Genomic DNA, 26,660 nt, shown 5'->3' with positions numbered 1-26,660 from the left:
AGAGTATACTAGTATTTCTTCTAGTAAAACTGTTAAAAGAAGAATTCATACTTCTAATATACTTTGTCACAGTCAATTGTAGAAAGAATAGACTCTTCTAAGTGGGAAGGACCTCAGGAACTTAGCTAACACATCCTACCACTTCAGACATAGCCCAGTGGTAATTCTGGGCAAACAAGAATTTACTCCTATTAGATCCCCTGAAAAGGTGATTATTCTCAGTGACCTATTCCAGTGTCTACAACTCCTGTTCTCAGGAAATTGGTTTTTATCTATGGTCACTCTCCACAGCCTATCGAGATAGCTGCTGTTGTCTTGCATTATGATATTCTATGAAACGTGTGCTCTGTCCTCAAGTACCATTGTTAAATTTCTCTGTCAGTCTTCTTTTTCGGTGCATTAGTGTTTTTAAATCTTTCACATAGGTCTTGCTTTCCAAATAGCTCAATCATCTCTGTGGCTTCTCTCTGTTGAACCTCTCTGTATTCTGTATACCCTCCTTCAGGTAAGCACCTCAGAGGAACTGTGGAATCTCCTTTCCTAGGATCCTTAAGGAAAAGTCATTTACCTGATGACAGGGCCAATCTTAAGATTCCCAGAGCTGTCAATATAAACTTCATCCCAGTGAAATCTGACTGGAGTTGAAGAGAATACTGGCTTTGTGCATCAGGAGCCTGCACTCTGCTATCACTTGCTCACCCTGGATTTTTCCACTCTTTGTGCCATCAGTTTCTCAATTCATTTTATTTCCTTCCCTGGTCTGTGATACTATACTTTTCATCACTGAGCTTTTAGCCACTTATTCCTGGTTTCATCTAGAATGGACAAATACTCAAGCCATTCAGAATCCTTCTTCTGGAGGCCTTCAATTCCATTGGCAGATTTACCAGTGAGTGTGATGAGCACGCATGCTGCTGCCTCATTCCCCAAGCCTTGGATGGAAACGTGGACCAGGACTTCCCGGGAAAGGAAGCCGCCTGCACAAAACATAGATTCCAGACCCACACGTTCTCACTTTCTGAATGGAATATGCCAAGAAGGAAGGATCTATATATACTCTCAAGTCAGAATAGTTGTATTTAACATGATGATGCTTGTCAAACATTTTGTCAGAAACATTTTTTTAAAGACACTGTATCACTACCCAGGAACCTGTTCTTGTCTCGATATTTGAGGATTGATACAAGTCCCTCCAGTTTAGCATTACCAGATTTAGCAAACAGAAAGAGAGGATGCCCCGTTAAATTCGATTTCAGATGAACAATGAGTAACTTTTTTAATGTAAGTATGTCCCGTGCAGTGCTATACATTGTTCATCTCAAATTCAAATTGAATAGGGCATCTTGTATTTTATCTGGCAATCCTTATCTGGTTCAGAAGCACAGAGGCTCTCAGTTTTCTTCCTTTAAGAACATACATATTGGCTGGGTGCAGTGGCTCATGTCTGTAATCCCAGCACTTTAGGAGGCCAAGGCGGCAGATCACTTGAGGCCAGGAGTTCAAGACCAGCCTGGCCAACCTGGTGAAACCCCATCTCCACTAAAAATACAAAAAAAATTAGCCAGGCGTGGTGGTGGGCACCTATAATCCCAACTACTTGGGAGCCTGAGGCAGGAGAATCACTTGAACCTGGGAGGCAGAGGTTGCAGTGAGCTGAGATTGCACCACTGCACTCCAGCCTGGGTGACAGAGTGAGATTCTGTCTCAAATAAAAAATAAATAAATAAAAATAAAAATAATTATAAAAAAGAACATACATATTAATTTACTTACTCAGACATTAAATATTTAAATAACCACTATGTGCCCAAAACCCTTCTAGCTGTTAGGAAATAGAACAGAGAAAGAACAAATCAGAGGAAAATTCCTGCTCGCAAAGAGCTTCTAAGAAATATAAAGGTCAAGCAAAGAGGCACTTTGCCATTTCTAATTTACCAGCCTTATATAGTTCCCCACATATAAGTGGAGCTATGTAGAAGAAAGAACACAGGATTTGGAAGCAGAAGATCACCAGGTCTGTGTGAGTTCAGGCTTGTCACTTAATCTCTCAGAGAGGGAGAGAGATCCAAGATGGCTGACCACTAGCAGCTCGGGATAGTAGCTCCTAGTGAAAGTGCAGAGAATGAGAGGATGCCACACTTTCAGACGAACTTTTGTTGCTCACGGACCAGGAGATTCCCAGCAGAGGAGCCCCACGGGTCGCTAGCGCGACTCTTGTGGCCGGCATGGCGGTTTTGCTGGCGCCTCAGTGCAGCGGTTCTTGGTGCAGAGTGAATGGGACTGGGTCCCCCTTTGGCCGATTCCCAGGCAGAAAAGCACCATCAATCTTGACGCTGCTGTTTTGGCCGGCGCAGTGGATTGCTCAGATTTCGACGCTGGGAATCAACAAGTTTGACGTCCACTCAGAAACCTAATTTGAAAGTCGGAAATCACAAAGATGACAGGCGGATAAATTTACAATGATGGGAAGAAACCAGCGTAAAAAGGCTGAGAATACCCAAAATCAGAATGCCTCTTGACCTCTACAGGTGATCACAGTTCCTTATCAGCAACGGAACAAGCCCTGATGGAGAACGAGTGCGTTCCATTAACAGAAGTAGGCTTCAGAAGGTGGATGATAAGAAACTTCTGTGAATTAAAAGAACTTGTTCTAACCCAATGCAAAGAAACTAACAACTTTGAAAAAAGGTTTGACGAAATGCTAACGAGAATAGACAATTTGGAGAGGAATATAGGTGAATTAATGGAGCTGAAAAACACAACACGAGAACTTCGTGAAGAATGCACAAGTTTTAACAGTCGAATTGATCAAGCAGAAAAAAGGATATCAGAGGTCGAAGACCAACTTAATGAAATAAAACGAGAAGTCAAGATTAGAGAAAAAAGGATAAAAAAGAATGAGCAAAGTCTCCAAGAAATACGGGACTATGTGAAAAGACCTAATCTACGTTTGATAGGTGTACCTGAATGTGACAAAGAGAATGAATCCAAGTTGGAAAATACTCTTCAGGAGATTATTCAGGAAAACTTTCGCAACCTAGTAAGACAGGACAATATTCAACTCCAGGTAATACAGAGAACACCACAAAGATATTCCTCAAGAAGACCAACCCCAAGGCACATAATCGTCAGATTTATTAGGGTTGAAATGAAGGAGAAAATACTAAGAGCGGCTAGAGAGAAAGGTCAGGTTACCCACAAAGGGAAGCCTATCAGACTTACAGCAGATCTCTCAGCAGAAACCCTATAAGCCAGAAGAGTGTGGGGGCCAATACTCAACATCCTTAAAGAAAAGAACTTTCAACCCAGAATTTCATATCCAGCCAAAGTCAGCTTCAAAAGTGAAGGAAAAATAAAATCTTTTGCAAACAAGCAAGTACTTAGAGATTTTACCATCACCAGGCCTGCTTTGCAGAAGCTTCTGAAAGAAGCACTACACATATTCCAAAAATATATCCAGCTAGCATCAAATGGCAGTATTAAACTCATATATATTATTAACTGGATAAAAAGCCAAAACCCATCGGTACGCTGTATCCAGACCCATCTCACATGCAACGATACACAAAGACTCAATGAGACAGAGGAAGATTTACCAACCAAACGGAGAGCAAACATAAATAAATAAATAAAAAGCAGGAGTTGCAATTCTCACCTCTGATAAAATAGACCTTAAAGCAACAAAAATCAAAGGGGACAAAGAAGGACATTACATAATGGTAAAAGGATCAATGCAACAAGAAGAGCTAACGATCCTATATATACACGCACCCAATACAGGAGCACCCAGATACATAAGACAAGTTCTTAATGACTTATAAAGAGACTTAGCCTCCCACACAATAATAGTGGGAGACTGTAACATCACATTGTCAATATTAGACTGATCAATGAGATAGAAAATTAACATGGATATCCAGGACTTGAATTCAGACCTGGAATAAGTAAACTTAATAAACATTTATAGAACTCTCCACTTCAAATACACAAAACATACATTCTTATCAGTATCATATCACACCTATTCCAAAAGTGACTACATAATTGCAAGTAAATCACTCCTCAATAATTGCATAGCATTTCATAGGTTTAAATGAAATATTGGTTGGCTGCTTGTTTGTTATTTTCTTCCCTTATACCTTCCTGTCTCCATTGTTAAGCACAATTATTGGCATAAAAGAGGTTTTCAATTCCCATTTTTAGACTGCATTCTAGCCTGGGCAATAAAGCAATATTCCCATTCTCTCTCCCTCTTTCTCTTCCTTTTTCTTCCTCTTCTTCATTCTTTTTTTTTCTTTTTTCTTTCTCTCTCTCTTTCTTCCTTTTTCTTAAAAAAAAAAAATCTCTCAGAGAGGCAATTTTCTCACCAATGAAACAGGGACACCATACCTGCCTGACTTCACAGATGGGGTGAGGATCACACGGAATTTTGTCAGGGAAAATGCTCTGTAAGCTACAAAGTGTTAAAATGTTACTAATATTGTTGTCAATGCAGTTGTTTTGGTATTTTGGAATTCAAATCTTTGGGATCTACAAATTTCATACAATTGTGGAAGTTACATAGGAAACTAGACATTTATCCCAAAATTATATGGAAAAGCAACTTAAACAGTTTTTTATTCTAGGTAACATTCATAAACATTAAATATAGGCTTCATTTTCTTAATATACTACTGCAAAAATATTATGTAAAGTAGGTAACAACATTATAAATATTCAGCAGCAAGATTATCAAACAGAGTCATAAGTCGTATTTGTTTGATGATGTTGCTAAAGTTTGCCAGAAACATTTTTATAAACATTTCTATAAACCAACATAGAGTTGATTATCTTATGAATTTTTAAAGAAAGTATTTTTAAAAATAGAAAGGAGAAGTGAGGCCTTAATTATGGCTTTTCATATTTTCTCCTCAGCTTCTTTGTTAAATATGCAAAAGGGCAAAATAAGATCAAATGAGGACATCATAAAGCTGAATGTTTGACACTATTTAAAAGAAGTTATGAGGCATTAAGTCGGAGTCAGAGTTGGTACATTTTTCAATATACTGTTAAAATGTTGGGGGAAATTATCATTATTAAACTAGCTCATAGCCAATTCCTAAATTCCCTTGGTCTCAATTGCTTTCTCCATGAGTAGTGTTAGATTTGGTACAGTATGAACACAGCAGTTTGGTGTGCTAGAAAGTGGGTCTTTAGGTCAGGCACGGTGGCTCACACCTGTAATCCCAAAACTTTGGGAGGCCAAGGCAGATGGATCACCTGAGGTCAGGAGTTTGAGATCAGCCTGGCCAACATGGCAAAATCCCACCTCTACAAAAAATACAAAAATTAGCCAGGCATGGTGGGGGTGGGGGGCACCTGTAATCCCAGCTACTTGGGAGGCTGAGACAAGAGAATCACTTGAACCTGGGAAGTGGATGTTGCAGTGAGCTGAGATCATACCATGCCATTGCACTCCAGTCTGGGCAACAAAAGTGAAACTCCATCAAAAAAGAAAGAGAAAAGGAAAGGGAGAAAGGAAGGAAGGAAGGAAGGAAGGAAAGAAGGAAGGAAAGAAGGAAGGGAGAGAGAGAAAGAGAAAGGAAGAGGATCCTTAAGGAAGTGAGTAAGTCATGGTTAGTCCTTCACTAAATTAATCTGTAATTTTGCTTATTTTCAGTAAGACCACATGGAAACTATTCTCATTCTTGTTCTACAACCCTTTTTAGCTGAACTTTGAAGCTGACTTTTATATTCTGGAATAAGCTGGGGATAGAACTTTTTGTTTTCAAGGGAATAGCTATTGCAGCCATCTGCTAGGATCTGAGTGACAGACTAGTGTTCCATATTTGGCACTGGCCATGCCTGAGTTCCAGCAGCTCTGAGCGAGCAAATGACACAGACCCCTTTCTTACACCTTCTCACATGGTTTGGTGGGAAGGGGCAACATGGTCCTTTGCTATCGAGGTTAACAGGGGAAGGAAAGGGAGAAGATCACCTCATAATGGGTCCTTCAGTCCATTGGGCACATCTCTGGGAGAGCCAGGACCAGAGACAAAAGTCTCATGACCTAGTACCTTAGAATTAGACTTTAACACTTTCATTTTGCAAGTGAAAAAATGGATCCAGATGGATTTGCCCAAAGTGGCTGCTGGCAACTGAGACAGAACACAGACTCTGCTCTCTTGACTTCCACCTGGGTTTCCCACCACACTATCCTGCTCACTAATGGTAGGAAGCATGTGTTGCACCTATTAGCAAGCTAATGAGAGTCAGCCATTAATAATCCAGCAAAGACATTTTCAGGACATTACAGAAGGTGCTTTGGGGAAAAAAAACCTATTAATTAAGAAATGTAAAAATAATCCTAGGACTTAGCTGTTACTCTTTTCTAAATAACAAAATATTTTTGGCAAGTAAACAATGTAGTTCATACTTCAGTAGAAGGAACGTAGCTGGGGTACAGGGCAGGCCAAGTTACACACATACAAATAAACAAGTGGTCAACTATTTCTAAATGTACCTACCCTGTCCAATGATTAGGTGACCCAAATTCTGATCTACTTAGAGGATGGAAATAGGTTATTTTTATTTTACAACCCACTGATTCCTTCTATATATAATACTGCATTTTTGAACAAAATTATATGAAGTTTATTCTCATCTAGGATAATATTTAAAGTTCTGTGGGAGCTGAATGACATGACACACAGCCTTCTACAATTCCTTCAGTCCAAGGGTCTTGAGAGGGCCTACCGTTTTACAATGCATAGGCATTTTCCAGACCTACGGCACTCTATTTTGGCTTCATATATATTTTTTATACTTTTTATGAAATAATTCTAATACACAGAAGAGTACAGAAATAACATATCAGACTTCATATGTTCACCACTGGCTCTATAAAAATCTAATATTGTTTGCCATACTTTTCAGATTTTTTAAAATAAAATATTACAGATATAATTGAAAGCTATTGGACACTCCTGTATGATATTGCTTATTCTCTTCTCTACTCCTTCTCCTGAGGTGACCACTGTCTTGAATTTGGTATTTGTCATTCCCATGCATTTCGTTTGTTTGTTTGTTTGTTTTGAGACAGAGTCTTGCTCAGTTGCCCAGTCTGGAGTGCAGTGGCACAATCTCGGTTCACTGCAACCTCTGCCTCCCAGGTTCAAGTGATTCTCCTGCCCTAGCCCCCTGAGTAGCTGGGACTACAGGTATGTGCCACCACACCTGGCTAATTTTTGTGTTTTTAGTAGAGACTGGGTTTTGTCATGTTGGCCAGACTGGTCTTGAACTCCGGCCTCAAGTGATCCGCCCACCTCTGCCTCCCAGAGTTCTGGGATTCCGGGTGTTGAGCCACCATGCTTGGCCTCCATGCATGTTTTTGCACTTTAACTGCATATATACTAATCCACACTTAGTGTTGTTCTGCATGTTTTCAAACTTTAAATAAATGACATCTTTAAATATTTGTTCATTCCACTCAACAAAATGTTTCTAAGATTAGGCAAAGTGATCCACACAACTCTATTTTAACACATTATTATATGCTATTGTATGTGTGTAGCACAATTTATCTTCCCAGTCTCCCCTTGGTGTCCATGTATGGTTTTTCCCATTTTAAACAATATTGTAATAAACATCTTTATACAGTAAGTCCTTATTTAAGGCTGTGGATAAGTTCTTAGAAACTGTAACTTTAAGCAAAACAACAGATAAGGTAAACAACTTCTTTCCCTCATCAAGCTTACAACTAAACATTGTTATTTGAGGACCTGCTGTAACGTACATGGTTTTGTTGAAAGTCCGCTTCCAAGAACCTATCAACAACTTTAAGAGAGGACTTACTGTACGTGAGTCCTTATGAACATGTCCAAGAGTGTCTCTAAAAAACTACCTAGAAATGGATTTCAAAGTTGAAGGGTATCCACAGCTTCAAGTCTTTACTTTGCTAAACTGCTCTTCAAAGTGGTTATACCAATTTATACAGTATATGACAGTTCCCACTGCTGTTTAATCCTACAAAAATTTGATATTGTTGGCTTAAACATTTTTGCCAATATGAAGAACATAAAGTGGAATCTCACTGATATTTTCATGGCCATTTCCACAATTACAAGTAAGAACACCTATTTATTGGCTATTTATTGGCCCATCAGGTTTCCTCATCTGTAAACTACCAACTTGTATCTTTTGCCTGTTTTTCTGTTATTTGTCTTTTTCTAAATGATCTGTCAGTTATATATGTCATATTCTACCCTGTGTTTTCATTTTGTTTATGATTTCTTTTTTGAACAGAAGTTTCAAACTTTAGTGTGGTCACATTTTTAAGTATTTTCTATTATGGCTGGGTATGGTGGCTTATGTCCATTATCCCAGCACTTGAGAGGCCAAGGCAGGAGGATCACTTGAGCCCAGGAGTTTGAGACCAGTATGAGCAAAACAGCGAGACCTCATCTGTACAAATAATAAAAATAGGATTAGTTGGGCATGGTAGGGGCAGGCCTATAGTCCCAGCTACTCAGGAGGCTGAGGCAGGAGAACTGCTTGAGCCTGAGGGGTCAGTGCTGCAGCAAGCCATGATCACACTACTGCATTCCAGCCTGGGCAACATAGTGAGACCCTGCCTCAAGAAAAATTTCTATTATGTTTTGTGATTTTTATTTCTTTTTAAAGAAATTCTTCCTACCCCAACATTATAGAGACAGCCTCTTATTTTCTCTTCTAAAAGTTAAAAAACATTGCTTTTCAAGTGCAAATCTTCATCTAGAACTTATTTTTGTGTATGGTACAGGTTAAGATTCTCTACATGGACAATCCATTATCCAAGAAGCATTTATTGAACGCTTAACTCTTTCTTCACCGATTTATTGATGAAATAAATCCACACATCCAAATATTCTCACTTGATCACCCTCCGTGATCAAGTATCAAGTTTCAGATTGACATAGGTTTATTTATGGGCCCTCTACTCTGTTTTGCTGTTCTATTGATCAATTTCTAAGCCAATACAATGCTGTTTTCATTTACTTTAAATCCATAATAAGTTGTAATATCTGGTAGAGTAGATTCCTCTACTTCATTCTTCAAAAGTGCCATAGAAAATCCTAGGCTATTGCTCTACCATACAAATTTTAGAATCAGCTTGTCAAGTTCCAGAGAAAGTCCATTTGGGATTTTGAATGGAACTGAATAGAATTTGTAAATTTGTTTGGGTTTCAATTGCTCTAATGGGTTTTTGGACAATAAATATCTAGGCTGGAGCTTCCAGACAGCTGAAAACATGGAGGCTCCTGGAGAGTGGCATGCTCAGGAAAGGCATGGAAGCTCCATGCCCCTTTCCTCATACCTCGCTCTATACATCTCTTCAATTTAAATATATATATATATATATATAGTCATTATATATATATTTATAGTCATTATATATATAGTCATTATATATATATAGTCATTATATATATATAGTCATTATATATATAATGATTAATAAATATCTGGTGGCTGAAAGATCAATTAAAATATCTTACCTCTCAAAGCAACAATTAAATTATAAACTGCCATGCCTCCCATTTATGGACTTAGAAATTCTATCACTTAACCTACATTATAAAAACCAAAGCCAGGTGCCATTGCTCACACCTGTAATCCTGTAACTAGACAACTTAACTTCAAAATGCATTTTAAAAGATTCTTTTTCCTTTCTCTTGGGTTTCAAGATGTAAGCTTGAAGCAAACCAAAGAAGCATTTGCCCTTAGTTTTAAAATAGACTCCATGTCCCCTGCCTTTCTCACTGTCTCACTGTTATATTCCCTTCACATTTATCTAAGTGCATGCTGGTATGTAATTATCTGCCTGCTTAGAAGTTCCAGGGGCTAAACTTGAATCTTTAGTCAGACAGACCAAGCTTGGAGACCCAGCTGCAAAATTCCAGAGATAACCTCAAGGTGGCTAGTCAACAACCCAGCCATTGTTGAGATATGCCAGCCTGCTTCCACCAGGACTGGGACCCAAGACAGCCACCAGAACAAGAAACACAGATATTGTGCTCAGTATAATTTTTGCATGCGCTCTAGCCTGGGCAACAGAACAAGACCCTGTCTCTGAATTTAAAAAATAAATAAAATTTTAAAATATTAAAAAAAATAAGAACAAAAATTTTTGGAACTCTCTGCACCGTTATTTCCATTCAACATCTCTATCATAAGATAAGAATCTTAACTATGAAAAAAATTAGCTGGATGCATAAAATGCACATTGGAGCATTACTTACAGTAGGAAAAAATGAAAATAACCTAAATATCAATGACATAGGACTAGTTAATTAAATTAGAAGAAATATACCCAGTGATACACTATGATAATGAGAAAACTACTGGCTCTAAAAACCATTTATAGCAATAATGAAAATGGTTACTTACGAAATATTATTAAATAATAAAATTAGGATATTGATTGTTAGTACAATGTGAATACAACTGTAGAAAAAAACTCTGGAATGCATACACACAAAAATAAAATGTACTAAACTATTTACAATAGGGGAATATGGAATCACAGATAGAATTCTCCCACCTATCTCACCTGTTAAAAAAATCTATTGTCTAAAGGGGCTACTTTTCTATCATAACAAAATATATTGTAAAAAAAGAAAAACATTAATAAAGTGAGTGGGACCCAGCTGTGTCTTCAGGGTTTCATTTAAAGTTCAAAGAGATAATGCTTGTAGGAAGCAAGGAATTCAAGGCTGACACTCAGGGTTTTGGATCTAGCTCAATCACTGACTGTTTTAGAAGTTTTGGGAAAGATTATCACCCATTTTCTCCATGAAAAAAATAAGAATATTTGGATGTGTGGATTAGTCAGGAAACCTTTATGAATGGGCATTCGCTAAGACAACTGAAATTTCAGCTAAATCATACAAAACACAAAGACTGCCTATCTCATTTTCTTTCAAGTATGAATGAGAGTAAAGAGCAGGGAGTTTGCCATTTGGAATTGGAAAAAAAAAATGCCAACAGCATCGTTTTCAGAGTTTGTACTTTACCTTAAAAACATGAAAGGCTTCGAACTGGATGTTGGGACTTTTATCCCGAAGGAGGTTCATCATGAGTTTCAGGTTCTCCGGCTTGCTGATGTACTTTGTCATGATGGCAAAGTTGTGACAGTCCAGGATCAGCTCCCCTAGCAGCTACAGGGAAACACAAAACCAAAGCTGTAATCTCAGAGTCACCTGATTCAAAATATAGCTCACATCTTCTCACTGAAAAACAAAATACAAACATGAGTAAGAATGGTGTCATGAAAAAAATTAGGGCGTCCTTAAGTGCATCTCAAAGCACAGGCATAAAAGCAGTAGTTATTGAGTAAGTTTTTCACACTGTTTTGCTGATGTCAGTGCTTAGTACCTTTTTTTAGTCAGTCTTTGCTGCAGCTCACCTAGAGCTAGGCATAAATAGTTATGATTTTCAATACTTACTTATTTTAATTATCTTGCTTCCTACTAATGTATTGCTCTGTGGGCATTCAGGTAGAAGGAATAACAAAACTGGCACCGTAATGGTACCTTCTTCACCTGAATAAATGTATGCTAGGAGTTCGTTATTAAGTCAGTTTGTTAAATAACTCTTATATTTCCCGACTTTTATTACAAAATCTGATATAAAGCCAAGAAAAATAGTTGACCCCAAATCCGTATCAAATTTAGTAAGTGCAGCAAGTTTTTATTAAAAAGCAAAGCAAAACATTTTTGGTGACAAATTAATAGTTCCCCAAATACAGCATTACCCTAAAACAAAATAAAAATACCAGAAGTAAGAAAAGTTGAAGACCTTCTAGCAACATGGCTGAATGTATTGTTGCTCTATCTCAGAAACTTTTTTTTCTCACTGTAATTCTGGAGAACAGACTGACAGCCCCTGGCTGCTGTAGCAATTCCTAAAGCTTCAGCAGCCAGGGGGCTGAAACATAGCATAACATAATTTCATATAGAAGATATATTTAGTTTTCAATTGTTCTATCTACTAGACTTTTTCTGAAGGCCTCAGGAGAATAAACATTGTTACATGGTTACAAAAATCCTGGATGGGAAGAAAAGCACATCAAACTGAGGGCCAGCTGTCTGTCACAAAGGAGTCCCAGATGTGTACAAGTGTCTGGCTGCCAGTAAACCACCACATTGCCTGTGATGTATCTTTTGTCTATTAACAAGTAAGAAGTACACAACTTGAGGTTATTTTAGTACGTGAAGAAAAGGTTTGTTAAACCTGAAAAAAGGATGACCACTGTTGGATGCTGGCTAGTGACTAGTTATTCTGATATACATAGAACAGCAACCATGTAGTCAAATTGTTAGTCTGCATCCTCCTTAATCTTTCTGCAGCTTCTAAAACTAACCTAATACCTTTTGAAAACTTTCTTTGCTCCTGGTTTCTTACCTTGTGCAGCTTGTTCCTTTGCTACCTCTTCCATGGCTCCCTTGCCTTTTGCACTACTTATGCAGTAATTTTCCAAGCTATTTACATGGAACTGCTATCTTTTATCTCCCAACAGTCTCATCTATACCCATGGGTTCAACTCTAACATCTAGGAAGATGTCTCCCACATCTACATTTCTAGTCTTAGCTCCTTTCCTAAACTCTAGACTCACATTTCTAACTGCCCACTGGGGAGGCCCACTTGAACACTGCTGGTCCTTCACACTTCACATCTCTAAAACCAACTCCCTTTCTTCTCTTTGCTAATGGCATCTGGAGCTGCCCTCCTTCAGTTGAAAAGAGAGCTGAAGTCTTCCTTAGCATCTTTCTTTTTATTACTGCTCACATCAAATCTCCATCCAAGATCTACCAATTTTCTGTTTTTAAGTGTTTCTTGAACACCTTTCATTCAATGTTTCACAGCCCGTAATCTCATTCAAACCCTCACTACCTTTCAGCTGACCTACTGCCACAGCGTGCAAAATGGTCTTTCCTTCAGTCTTCACCTAATCCAACCCATTCTGCACATTTTGTCAGAGAAATCTTCCTGAAAGTCAGCTGTATTTGTTACCAATTCCACTTAGAAAGTGAATGCATAAAGCAGCAAATTCCTAGATTCCCATAGATTTAGAAAAAAGGTAAACTCATTAAGATGGCATTCCTAGCCTCTGTGATGTGGAATCATTTCTCCTGCTTCCTTGCCTTGGCTCCCTTTCTCCATCTTCCTCAATCTCCTGTCTCTGTGGCTTTACCTCCCCAGCTCCAAAATCTTCCCCACTTTCACCTCTTCTCTGCCTGTCCAGACCTGGACAGAACTAGCTCAGAACTAGCTCAGATGTCATCTTTGGGAAAGCCTTTCCTCTTCTCTACAGTTGACTTTGCTTTGCCTTGCAGTACAGTTATTTGTGAATAAGCCCCTATGGAGCTTATTCTCTAAACAGTCTCAAATCCCCTTACAACCTAACTGTGTGATGTGCATGGGTATTGCTGGGAAAATAAAGGTCCTACCCACATATCCAGAGCACAATACAGTTATTAATCTCTGAAAAAGAGACTGCATAACAGACAAAACTCTGCCTTATTACAGCCATGCAGCTACAATCCATTACATACATACATCCTCAAGATGCAGGGTAACCTGTCCACTAGAAGAGGACCTGACTACCATTTCTGTGCACTCTTTCATAGTTTGCCCTAATTCACCTAGCAATTGAGGTGACCATTTGTTTTAGCTATTTATCTGAATAATAAAACTTCTCGGCCGGGCACGGTGGCTCAAGCCTGTAATCCCAGCACTTTGGGAGGCCGAGGCGGGTGGATCACGAGGTCAAGAGATCAAGACCATCCCGGTCAACATGGTGAAACCCCGTCTCTACTAATACAAAAAATTAGCTGGGCACGGTGGTGCGTGCCTGTAATCCCAGCTACTCAGGAGGCTGAGGCAGGAGAATTGCCTGAACCCAGGAGGCGGAGGTTGCGGTGAGCCGAGATCGCGCCATTGCACTCCAGCCTGGGTATCAAGAGCGAAACTCCGTCTCAAAAAAAAAAAAAAAAAAAACAAAACAACTTCTCTTATCTCTCTGACAAGCAAATAGTTGCAGCTTGGAAAAGGGCACATAGGTTAAACTCTCCTGGTGACAGGGAGATAGTATCATCTTCCTAGATGCTTATATTTCAAAAGTATGGCTTCCAGATCTTCCAAAAAGAAAAAACAAAAACTAAAAGACTTCCAGGTTGTAAAGCTGTCAAGAGGCTTACTTATCTTCTAAAGATATATACAGAAAAAATCAAATACTGAATAGACATATACACACATTGTAAAAGGCTTCAGCAAAAAGAAAATTTCATTTTTGAAAATTTACACACATATATTCAATAAACATTTGTTGAAGGTATATTTATGAGTTAAGTTTAGACTAGATCACTTCAACTTTTATTACCTGGGGATACCTATATATAAATTCTATCCAATCTATCCTCTGCTAATAGAATTTCATAATTTTTCTGAAACAATTGTGTTAATTCAACACTAATTTTTTTAACCATTAAATGTTAGTCTATTTTAATATTGACAATGACAAAATACTGCATTCTAGAATAATACAAAGTACCATAAAGCAATACTATACTAAGTAAATGGAAAACACACATATTTTACTTCTTTAAAATTCTTATTTTGTATGCCTCATAGTACATAGTTAAGCCATGCAGCAAGTGGAAATAAGTTTTTTAGAAACTTAAGTGTTTTAATGAAATTGACCAGAGCCCAAAAAATTCCCCAGTTTGCACCAAGCTTCTTTTGAATTATAATCCTTCTTGCTGGTAATTAAATGCCAGCCCTCTCTGCGGAAGATAAGAAAGAAATTCCTAAGCTCTGTCACATGATGGAAAGGAATTTCTCTGTTAATTATTTTTTTATTGACACCGGGAATTAAGCACCCCAAGACAGTGCAGGCAAATTTAGAATATGATTAACAAAAGGCAGCAGGTAGCAACTTCTTTGGAATCAGAAAATAGCCTAGTACTTAAGACAGTTTATTACTTACAAAGTCACTATATAATATTCTAACCTTTCTTGTTTCCTGCAATTATGAAACATCGATGTAAAACATTATAGAACCCATCTATATATAAGCACAGTTGTGTCAAAATAGAATATACTGCTACCACAGATCTAATTCCCAAAAGGAAAAGACAAAATTGCATCAGTGGAGCTTCTAGAATGTTTTTCTAGTAAAAAAAAAAAAAAAAAGCAAACAATATTTATTTAATGAGTAAACAATAGTAATTTAATGACCTTGATATTTACATATGAACTTATTTCATGTCTACCTTTTGTTTGCTTGAACAAAGTGATGCAAAACCATTTTAGCGACGTCTCTTCCTACAATCTAACATTTTAAAAAAGCCATCTCTCCAGTAACAATTATTTTAATACTTTCTGCATTTTTAGGTAATTTATCTGCATTTTTTAAGTGTCTCATCAGTGCTTGGTTTTACCATGCTATAAATCAGACATCCATGAGACACCTAACTGTAAAGATTTTAGGCAGGAATCACAGCCAAATTGTAAATCTGGGCGAATTAAGGAAAACCAGGAAAGATGTCTTGTGAGTAGGCTGGGGCATTTGTAAATAAGTAGGAAAGATAAACAGCTTTCTTCCTCCTAATTTGGTTCAATCACCTTAGTTCATGCAAATCTCTCAATTTTGATCCAGTATCTGACAGACTCCCACTGAAAAACAGGAAGGATTTGGGTAATTTTCGAGTAACTTCCTATATGATGGCCCTTCAGAGCATAGTCACCTCTGTTTACTCCAATTGCCATCTTCCTTTCAGGGCCACTACTCGTTGTACCATGGACAAGCTTACCTCATTGTGGCTACCCTTGTGGAGCCCTACAAATAAAGAATTCTATTCTTTACGTACGCAGCTGTATAAACAGGATACGTCCATATCTTCATCTGCTCTTAGCAAGCTTTCTGGACATGGGAGAACACAGCACAGAGGTCACTGTCTCTGCCCAAAGGTCAGTTCCACACATAGTTTGGTCTCATCACTACTGGCTCCAGCCCAGACAGCAGCATATCTGTGGGCTTTTTATCTACATAGGTCGCCTGGTATGAGTTTCTACACAAACGGGAAACTCAATAAAAAGTGATGGATGGATGGCTAAAAAATGGCCTTCCCATTAATACACAGTGAGGGTGCAAATCCAAAAGAAACCAGGTCATGGCTGATGCAGGATCTTGGGCAAAGTAAATTGACAAAAATGTGATACAAAACAGATTGACTTTATTAGCTAAGCTTAAAATTAGACCCCAAATTTAGAAGCAAACACATTGTTCTATGAATGCCATCATCTTGGCATGTAAAAATAATACAAGTGTGTGCCACCATATCCAAATCTAGAAAAAAAAGGAAAAAATAATAATACAAGTGTGACATTCAGCAAGCTGGACCATCACACCAGTTGCCGCACTAAAAATAGTTTTATCATCTGCTGAAAAACATTGTTTTTGTGGGATTCTGAGTGGGATATGCAGGGCAGAGATGCAGCTCTCATCCACATCTCCCTCCCCTCAGGGCTTTCCCACCTCCCATAGGCCACATGGCTGCTTCCAGGCACCTTTCCACTGAGGGAGGGAGGGCCACAACTGGATGGATGTGGTCTTACTCTGTCATTTTCACAGCGAGTTAATAGGTGCATAACCTCAAGTAGCAGATGTAATTTGGTTACACACACACACACACACACACACACACACACACCCTTATCAGAGTCATCTTAATTTTTCACAAATTTAGCCCTCTGATCAAAGATCAACTTATCAAACAGATTTCACTGATAGTCTAGCTACTCTGGTACACACCTTCCCACCATCCTCCAAGTCACTGCTTTCTGCCTCCTTTCCCTACTTTTCTTTTTAGTACTTAAAACCATCTGAAAATTATGTATTTATTTGTCTTATTGTCTGTTTTCCACCAAGAGAATGTGAGGTCCAAAGCTGTTCTTAGCTGTCATCATATATCTGGAGAATAAGCACATAAATATTTGTTGACTAAATGGAATGTCTTATTACCTCCCTCACACCTCCTTCTCCAATAATTCATCAAACTATGCTATTTACGGGTAATTGAGAATTGACTTTATTTTTGTTTCCAGCTAGCTGCATTGTCTTTTAATCTCTTGCCAGATTCTGTTTCAGTGTAATCATGGCGATATTTTAGAAAAGCAAAGTTTCGTATATGGGATCATGTATCTGTTTGTTAGAGTTGATTTTTAAAAAACATTTCTCTTCTAATTCTTTTTTCTTTTCAAAGTGCCGTTTAATTTTTTTCTTTTTTTTCTCTTCTAATTCTTAAGGAATAATCATGTTTCATGTTTCCATCTCTTCTGTAAATATAATGTGAACAGGTCATGTTAGGTGGTGGAAATATTTTAATCAACCTAGGTTGTTTAAAACACCTAGGTCAGAAAACACTAACTGACCTAAATGCTCAGGGAATGGGACCTGGCGATGAAATGTAGTATACAAAATTATTTAAGAAAATGTGTTACAAATCTGGGAGATAAATGCCTCCCATAAAACAGAAGCCCATAACACTTCAACTATCTAATTTGATAGTAAAAAGTTATTTTATACTCAAAAATAAAGATATTAAGAATTTATTGGCCAGGCGCGGTGGCTCACGCCTGTAATCCCAGCACTTTGGGAGGCTGAGGTGGGAGGATCACGAGCTCAAGAGATCAAGACTATCCTGGACAACATGGTGAAACCCCGTCTCTACTAAAAATACAAAACTTATCTGGATGTAGTGGCATGTGCCTGTAGTTCCAGCTACTCAGGAGGCTGAAGCAGGAGAATTGCTTGAACCCAGGAAGCAGAGGTTGCAGTGAGTGGACATCAATTTATTTATCAATTGATAAATAAACAAGAATATATCAATTGCTATGCTTAAAACTTAGAGAGAAGGTTTAATTTTTGCATTTTATATGGTTTTTTTTTTTTTTTTTTGAGACAGAGTTTCACTCTTGTCGCTTAGGCTAGAAAGCAATGGTGCAATCTCGGCTCACTGTAACCTCCACTCCCTGGGTTCAAGCGATTCTCCTGCCTCTGCCTCCTGAGTAGCTGGGATTACAGGTGCCCGCCACCAAGCCCAGTTAATTTTTGTATTTTTGGTAGAGATGGGGTTTTGCCATTCTAGCTGGTCTCAAACTCCTGACCTCAGGTGATCTGCCTGCCTCGGCCTCCCAAAGTAAGTGATCTGCCTGTCTCGGTCAAACAGGCGTGAGCCAAGATGCCTGGCCTCAGCAGAAATATTCTAAATTTTACTTATCATGTACTTATGTATATTGTTACTTCCAAAGGTAAGACAGGACACATGTTATTTTGCTATAAAATAGTCATAACATAAAACATAGTAAATACCTCTCAAGTTATAAAAAAAGGTATTTTAATTTTTCTGTGTTTACTCAAATGCTAACAGACCCATCATTTGCTAATGAGATATCAACTTACAGGGACACTGACTTAAAGGAATTTGATATTACCTTTAAAGATTGTCTCTTAGTCACATAATTCTCAGACTGAAGCAATTTCTCATAGTCTTCAAAAATCTAATGAAAAGAAAAATACATTACAGTGTAAAAGCAGCAGTGCATTCTCTGTATTAGGCTTGCTTGCTGTTTTATTCAGGAGCAAATTTCCACCTTCTAGCCATTTTACCATCCTCCTTTAAGGTGAAGACATGGGGACAGGGAGGTCAAGAGTTACAAAAGACATCCTCCCCTATTTTATTTTAGTTCTGCAAATTAGAAATTGAGTAGAAAAACTGAGTAATTTTGAGTTCTTCCAATAAATCACTTTGAATAAAACTAGTAAAAGTTGCAAGAGAACTCATTTGTGCCATTTTAAAGAAATCTTTATGGAAGTAGCCTTATTGGTGGCTATAGGTCCACAATCTGGGAAAATATTAAATACATTTGAGGCTTCACTTGGCAAGTCATAAAGAGTCAGACTGTCCAATTCACTGCATGAACAGATGAAGAACGAGGCAGCCTTTGCTGCATGACAGCCACGTTAAGCCCAACTGGTTTCTCTGGAGCACTTCACTCTCATCAGAAGCTGGGGACACTGGCGCATGGAGTCCTGTTTCCTAACGTGGTCACCAACCATGGCCTAGGCCCTTCAGTTTAACACAGAGTGCTGGCCTCTGGGGAGGCTCAGCATTCGCTTCCACCTTGTGTGGGCACACAGCTCTGAGAGCACTGAAGTGGAAGGAACAACCGCAGCCAGGATGGAGGGCAAGAGATCAGGAACTGAATGAAGAGGGTGACAAACTCCCAGCCCTTGGAGAGTCAATTGTGAGAGGAGTGTGTGTGCAGCTGTGTAATGAGGGCAAACTGTGCCCATTGACAATCACCAACAGAGAATTAATGAAGTGAAAAGTAAAAATATAAAGGTGTAGCTCACATTAAAATCACAGTAATTATGCTCTTTTATATGAATGACATTTATTGTATCCTGAAACACAAGGAGAATTTTGTGGATCATTAAATGCATCAGAGAAGCCTTGTGATAAATTTGAATAGTAACCATAAAATGTAAATACATGTATATGGTATGATCTGTCCCCAGTCTACCAGGTTTTTTACTTTAGAGTCATGCATCATATGCTCCAGTTTCATGGTGTACTGCTGAAGAAATAAAAACTAGGCCTTTGGGAGGCTGAGGTGGGCAGATCACAAGGTCAGGAGTTCAAGACCAGCCTGGCCAACATGGTGAAACCCCGTCTCTACTAAAAATACAAAAATTAGCCTGGCGTGGTGGTGGATGTGTATAGTACCAGCTACTTGGGAGGCCAAGGCAGGAGAGTCACTTGAACCCTGGAAGTAGAAGTTGCAGTGAGCTGAGATCGCACCACTGCACTCCAGCCTGGGCAACAGAGCAAGACTCTGTCACAAAAAAAAAAGAAAGAAAAGAAAAGAAAGAAAGGAACGAAAGGAAAAGAGTTTGAAGAGGCACAAGTTCTCAGGGCTCGTATTCAGGCCAATGCAGGAGCCTCAGCAACTGGGAAATTGCTAAATTACACAAGAAGTGACATATGGATATAAAAACAGAATTAGGTAAATAAGGAGTCAAAAAGAATGAATTTCTTAGTTTCTCAAATTGTTGTGCATTATCCCTGAATGCAAAGCATTATTGCACAACACATTTACCTCATTCATTCTATAGGAGAGATTAGTAATTAGTTGATACTGTAGATTTTTCCATGTTATCTTAGCCTTTTAAAATTTTCATTTCTTATAAATGTGATATCTAATGCATCTTTCCTTAACATTCCATCTAGCACATACAGTTACTGAACAACCAAGCTATATATTAACAGTTTGTTTCCTCAATTCAAAAATATACAATTTTTCTTTCAGTCTTTATGTTTTGGGATTCCTCAGGCAATAAAAATTATTCACCTTGCAGTAGAATGAGGTTATCAGAGGCCGAGGAAGGTAGGAGGGAGGGGAGAAGAAGAGAGGCTGGTTAACAGGTATAAAAATACAGTTAGAAGAAATAAGTTTTAGCATTCAACAGCACAGTAGGGTGACTATAGTTAATAATTTACTGTATATTTCAAAATAGCTAGAAGAGAAGATTTGGAAAGCTCCCAACACAAAGAAACGATAAATATTTGAGGCGATGAGCATTCTGATCACCGGATGTTATCATTACAAATTGTATGCATATATCAACATATCCAGAGTACCCCATAAACATGTATAATTATTATGTATCAATTTAAAAAATCATTCTTCCCTCACATTTTACACTTAAATACTCTAGTTGATTCTATGGATTTTATAAAAATAACCTGAGGACATAAAAATCACTTTTGATTTTATTATATTGTTAATACTTAATCTTAAATTGAAGGACAACTGGAAAAATAAAATTTATTTTATTGATAATTAAAAGAGAAATAAGTAAGTTTTTGTGATTTGGATTGTGAAGACATACTACTGATAGGTAGAGCAGGCCACACCTTCCCAGCATTTGGGAGTACGTTGCAAGTTTGTCTAGGGTATACATGGTTCAGAGACTCCTTGAGGACTATTATTAATACTTGTTGGCTAACACTGGTCCATATGCCTATTACGTGCCCAACTATACTGCATACTGTTGGGAAGGCATAAAGTCATAGTTATCATCAAAAATATATTTCTCTTTGTAAGTACATATAATTTAATTCAATACTAAAGATTTCAATCAATAAAGATACTTCATCTTAATTTACTTATTACTACATAAATATCATATACACATGAAATTGTTTTTTGCTTTTAATAGACGAAGACAAAAAATTCCACTCATCACACCATATATATATATATATATATATATATATATATATATACACACACACACACAAACATTTAGAACTTCTTGGTTTGGGTATCAATAATATAAACAGTTAAGTGCTCCTTTAAGACAGCAGATAACATTGCTGCTGTTATGTGTCAGGCACTAGACTGGGTGATGGGGATAGAGTAGCAACGTTAACTAACACATGTAAAAATGCCAAAAATCCCAGCAAAAAATAACTCTGGCTGTTGCTAGCATGAGGATCAGAGAGTCCCCCTTCCCTAAGTCCTAGTTTAGATGCACGCTCTCCAACATAGGGCCATATGTGGCTGCTGAGCACTTGAAATGTGGCTAGTCCAAACTGAGATGTGCTCTAAGTGTCAAATACACATCAGATCTCAAAGACTCAGTATGAAAAAAGGATGTAAAATAGCTCAATCATTTTTCACTTCATCTTAGCCAAAAGACCGAGAGGTGATGATTATTTTCCATATTGATTGTACATTAAAATAATATTTTTGATATATTGGGTTAAATAAAATATATATTATTAAAATTAATTTTACCTGTTTCTTTTCACCTTTTTGTGTGGCTAACTAGAAAATTTTAAGTTACACAGTGGCTCTCATTTCTGGCTTACACTATATTTCTACTGGACAGCACTGAGCTAGAGCATCTGAACCAACAACACTAGAACAAAACTTGTGAAGTTTTGCTTCTAGGTTTGTGCTATATTATACTTTAATCATGCTGTTTCTATTGCTTATACATTTAGTGAAAGCGTAGTTAGTTGCTCTTTGATGGAACTGTCACCACCAAATGTATGACACTAAATTAGGTATTAGGAAAACAAGTAATAATGATAAACACTAATACTGAGTACTTACTGTGGTACTGTGCTAAAAATTTTAAATGTTGTCAAATTTCCTCCACAACACTATGATGCAGGTATTATTGCTATCTTCATTTTGCAGTAGGTGTAGTAACTTGTCCAGGGCCACACAGTTAGTAAGGAGGCTAAGGAGGCAGGTCTTGAAGGCAAGCAAGCATGCAGACTCTAAAGTCCACACTGTGCCCTAAACCCTGTGTCCAGCAGATAAGATTCCTGCCTCTTAGGGCCAGCCAGAAAGCTACAGATACACTATAATAATACAATGTAAAAAATAAGAAGCAGCCAGAGAGAGAGAGGAAAGACAGAAGGAGAGAGGAGGGAGGGAGGGAGGGAGGGAGAGAGAGAGAGAGAGAGAGAGAGAGAGAGAGATGGTGGGGCGGCGGGGGAGGTAGGATGCATGTTTTGGGAGGGGTGGGATTAGGGAAAGCTTCCTAAAGAGTGACATTTCAACCAAATCTCAAAAGGGTGAGTTGGGTTCACTGTTTATTGTCAGGGAAGAGAGTCATAAGATAAAAATATTTTTGGTATTTTTGCTACCAAGTAAGAGTAATTATCAACCAAGTAGACAGGTGAGATTCTCTTCCTTTGGAGTTACCTAATGCCTCCTAAGAGCAACATCAAAGCAGGCAGGTGCTAGTCATTTCTTGGAGCTTCAGAGCACCACAGGAAGAGATGTGAGAAAGGCGAAAGCTCTGACCTCCCACCATCCTCAATTTTCCATAAAGTTTCCTGATGACCTGGTTTCCAGGTAAACAGACAAATGAGGATTATGGCTGAATGCAATTGATTTCTCTTGTGGATAATTCATAGGGGCAACTGCTCATAGATCTAAGAGGGAGGGAAAGAGAAAGCAGTAGAGTCTTTAAAAATGATTTCTACTTACCGTGTCATAATTTTGTTCTAAGAAGTCTGCTACCAACACTTTATGTCTGGTTAGTAAATCCTAGAAAAAGAAAAACCAAGTGAAACCAAATTGCTATAGCTATTAATAATTATAAATGTCTCTTTTCTAAGGTTTGAGAACATATAGAAGTTGCAGAAGAACATTTTCATTTACACCACAAAATTATTTCCATTCCTACCTTAGCTTAAGATGTGAAATACAAGTTTGTTTCATGTTAGAAAAGAAAACCCTAGTGTTAAACCTAGTGTTTCAAATCCATATTGTTAGATTTATGATAGAAATGATTTAACTGGTGAAACAAATGGAACTTGAGATGAGTTCATATTTCTTTAAGCCATGAACTCTACATTGTGATTACGATATCATAAATATTCAAATAAAGTATATGATGATTGTTTTCAAATGTCATTAATAACTAATCTTTTTAAAAAATGAACTCTGAATGGCCTAAAACAATATCTCACAAGATAACACGTTTTTAAAGAATTTAAACCTTTTGTTTTTTTCTTTTTTTTTTTTTTTTTTTTTTTTTTTTTTAATTGCATTTTAGGTTTTGGGGTACATGTGAAAAACATGCAAGGTTGTTGCATAGGTGCATACATGGCAGTGTGATTTGCTGCCTTCCTCCCCTTCACCCATATCTGGCATTTCTCCCCATGCTATCCCTCCCCAATTCCCCACCCCCCCGCTGTCCCCCCCACTCCCCCACAACAGACCCCCATGTATAGTGCTCCCCTCCCTGTGTCCATGTGTTCTCCTTGTTCAACACCCGCCTATGAGTGAGAACATGTGGTGTTTGATTTTGTGTTCTTGTGTCAGTCTGCTGAGAATGATGGTTTCCAGGTTCATCCATGTCCCTACAAAGGACGCGAACTCCTCGTTTTTAATGGCTGCATAATATTCCATGGTGTATATGTGCCACATTTTTCCTGTCCAGTCTATCATCGATGGGCATTTGGATTGGTTCCAGGTCTTTGCTATTGTAAACTGTGCTGCTATGAACATTCGTGTGCATGTGGCCTTATAGTAGAACGATTTATAATCCTTTGGATATATGCCCAGTAATGGGATTGCTGGGTCAAATGGAATTTCTATTTCTAGGTCCTTGAGGAATCGCCACACTGTTTTCCACAGTGGTTGAACTAGTTTACACTCCCACCAACAGTGTAAAAGTGTTCCTATTTCTCCACATCCTCTCCAGCATCTGTTGTCTCCAGATTTTTTAATGATTGCCATTCTGACTGGTGTGAGATGGTATCTCAATGCAGTTTTGATTTGCATTTCTCTAATGGCCAGTGATGATGAGCATTTTTTCATATGCTTGTTGGCCTCATGTATGTCTTCTTTTGTAAAGTATCTGTTCATATCCTTCGCCCACTTTTGAATGGGCTTGTTTGTTTTTTTCTTGTAAATCTTTTTTAGCTCGTTGTAAATTCTGGATATCAGCCCTTTGTCAGATGGGTAGGCTGCAAAAATTTTTTCCCATTCTGTTGGTTGCCGATTCACTCTATTGACTGTTTCTTTTGCTGTGCAGAAGACGACATGATTGTATATCTAGAAGACCCCCTCATCTCAGCCCAAAAGCTCCTGAAACTGATAAGCAACTTCAGCAAAGTCTCAGGATACAAAATCAATGTGCAAAAATCACAAGCATTCCTATACACCAATAACAGACTTAAAGAGAGCCAAATCAAGAACGAACTGCCATTCACAATTGCTACAAAGAGAATAAAATACCTAGGAATACAACTAACAAGGAATGTAAAGGACCTCTTCAAGGAGAACTACAAATCACTGCTCAACGAAATAAGAGAAGACACAAACAGATGGAGAAACATTCCATGTTCATGGTTAGGAAGAATTAATATCGTGAAAATGGCCATACTGCCCAAAGTAATTTACAGATTCAACGCTATCCCCATCAAGCTACCAATGACCTTCTTCACAGAACTGGAAAAAACCACCTTAAACTTCATATGGAACCAAAAGAGAGCCCGCATAGCCAAGTCAATTCTAAGCAAAAAGAACAAAGCGGGAGGCATCACGCTACCAGACATCAAACTCTACTACAAGGCTACAGTAATCAAAACAGCATGGTACTGGTACCAAAACAGAGATATAGACCAATGGAACAGAACAGAGGCGTCGGAGGCAACACAACATATCTACAACCACCTGATCTTTGACAAACCTGAAAAAAACAATCAATGGGGAAAGGATTCCATGTTCAATAAGTGGTGTTGGGAAAACTGGCTAGCCATATGCAGAAAGCAGAAACTCGACCCCTTCCTGACACCTTACACTAAAATTGACTCCAGATGGATTAAAGACTTAAACATAAGACCTAACACCATAAAATCACTAGAAGGAAACCTAGGCAAAACCATTCAGGACATAGGCGTAGGCAAGGACTTCATGACCAAAACACCAAAAGCATTGGCAACAAAAGCCAAAATAGACAAATGGGACCTAATTAAACTCCACAGCTTCTGTTTTTTTCTTAACCACTTTAAAAATGAAGGCACTTCAGATACTGGAAGCATAAGACTGCCATTTAGCAGTGTCAAACCAGTATTGTCCCTGCCCTTGGGTTAATGGGGTGTGAGGTGTTGTGCAAGTTACCAAGTAGCACAATGCATCCTTTCAAAGTTGAAGATGAGTAGCCCTATCTTATGGCAGATATATACTTGCAGAAAACTGAACAAAAGCACGGAAAAACATTTGACTGTCTTCAGCTCATACCTAAATTATATCCTTAATTCACCTTAAAGTTGTAGGAAAACAAGCATCACTTAATCCCTTTGATATGCTTAGAGGCTAAATACCCTGTCTAGGTGCCATAAAAAATTTAATTAAAAACATAATAAGAATTTTAAAGTTTTCCAAAATAAATTCTTATTCTTTAATACATATTTAATTAAAATTTCTGAAAAGTATATAAAAGATACAGAACACCTCACAAAGAAAAGGCAGATAGCAACAGATACCCACTCATTTCTACTTTAATTTTTAGAAAAGTAAAATATTTAAAGCATTGTGTACTATAATTTTCAAGCTCAAAAACAATTAAGAGTGACTCTTAGTTCCCTATTGCTTGTTATCACACGACTTGATCAACTACTGGGCCTATCAGTGGAAACACGGTAGCGTCTTGTTTTGTTTTGCTTTGTTTTGAGTTGGAGCAGAGCACTCAGTACTGTTCTGGAACTGGAGTTCTAAAATGGGAAAACCATTTACAGGGGTTCCATTCCTGGCCTGTAAGAGTAAAAGAGTGAGGCAGTTCCACAGGGTCCTTTGAGGTCCCTACTCTTTTTTGTAAAAGGATAATATTGGTGTTGTGTATTCAAGCACCCCTCCCCTAAGGTCATAGAAACCCCATGAGCTGTAATAGGAATTTTCTGAGCTGACCCAGGCTAGACGGAGCTCTTTCCATGGCCTGCAGCAGACACTGTGGATCGCTGCACCCACCCGTGGGAGTTCTTCACCTGCTACAACTATCATCAGCCTTGAAAGTGAGGTCTGGGTTTCCCACACTGCAGGC

At 38.1% G+C, this 26,660-nt stretch overlaps 1 protein-coding gene across 5 annotated transcripts in view; it reads right to left on the bottom strand.

Moving 5' to 3' along the window:
- The window catches only part of CAB39L (calcium binding protein 39 like), a 151,451-nt gene that overhangs the window by 19,950 nt on the left and 104,841 nt on the right, over positions 1-26,660 (bottom strand). For all 5 annotated transcript variants that reach the window (XM_012465120.3, XM_012465121.3, XM_064373571.1 and 2 more), the window contains 3 exons: positions 23,099-23,158; positions 18,518-18,583; positions 11,034-11,177 (listed from right to left, as the gene is read on the bottom strand). In XM_012465120.3, coding sequence (XP_012320543.2) covers positions 11,034-11,177; positions 18,518-18,583; positions 23,099-23,158 — 270 coding nt within the window. The remainder of the gene's footprint in view (positions 1-11,033; positions 11,178-18,517; positions 18,584-23,098; positions 23,159-26,660) is intronic.

Source organism: Aotus nancymaae, unplaced genomic scaffold, assembly GCF_030222135.1.
Source record: "Aotus nancymaae isolate 86718 unplaced genomic scaffold, 86718_ANA_hifiasm-v0.15.2.pri h1tg000009l, whole genome shotgun sequence".
Lineage (NCBI taxonomy): Eukaryota > Metazoa > Chordata > Mammalia > Primates > Aotidae > Aotus > Aotus nancymaae.
The sequence above is the reverse complement of the archived record's forward strand: the minus strand, read 5'-3'. Positions and strand labels throughout refer to the sequence as shown.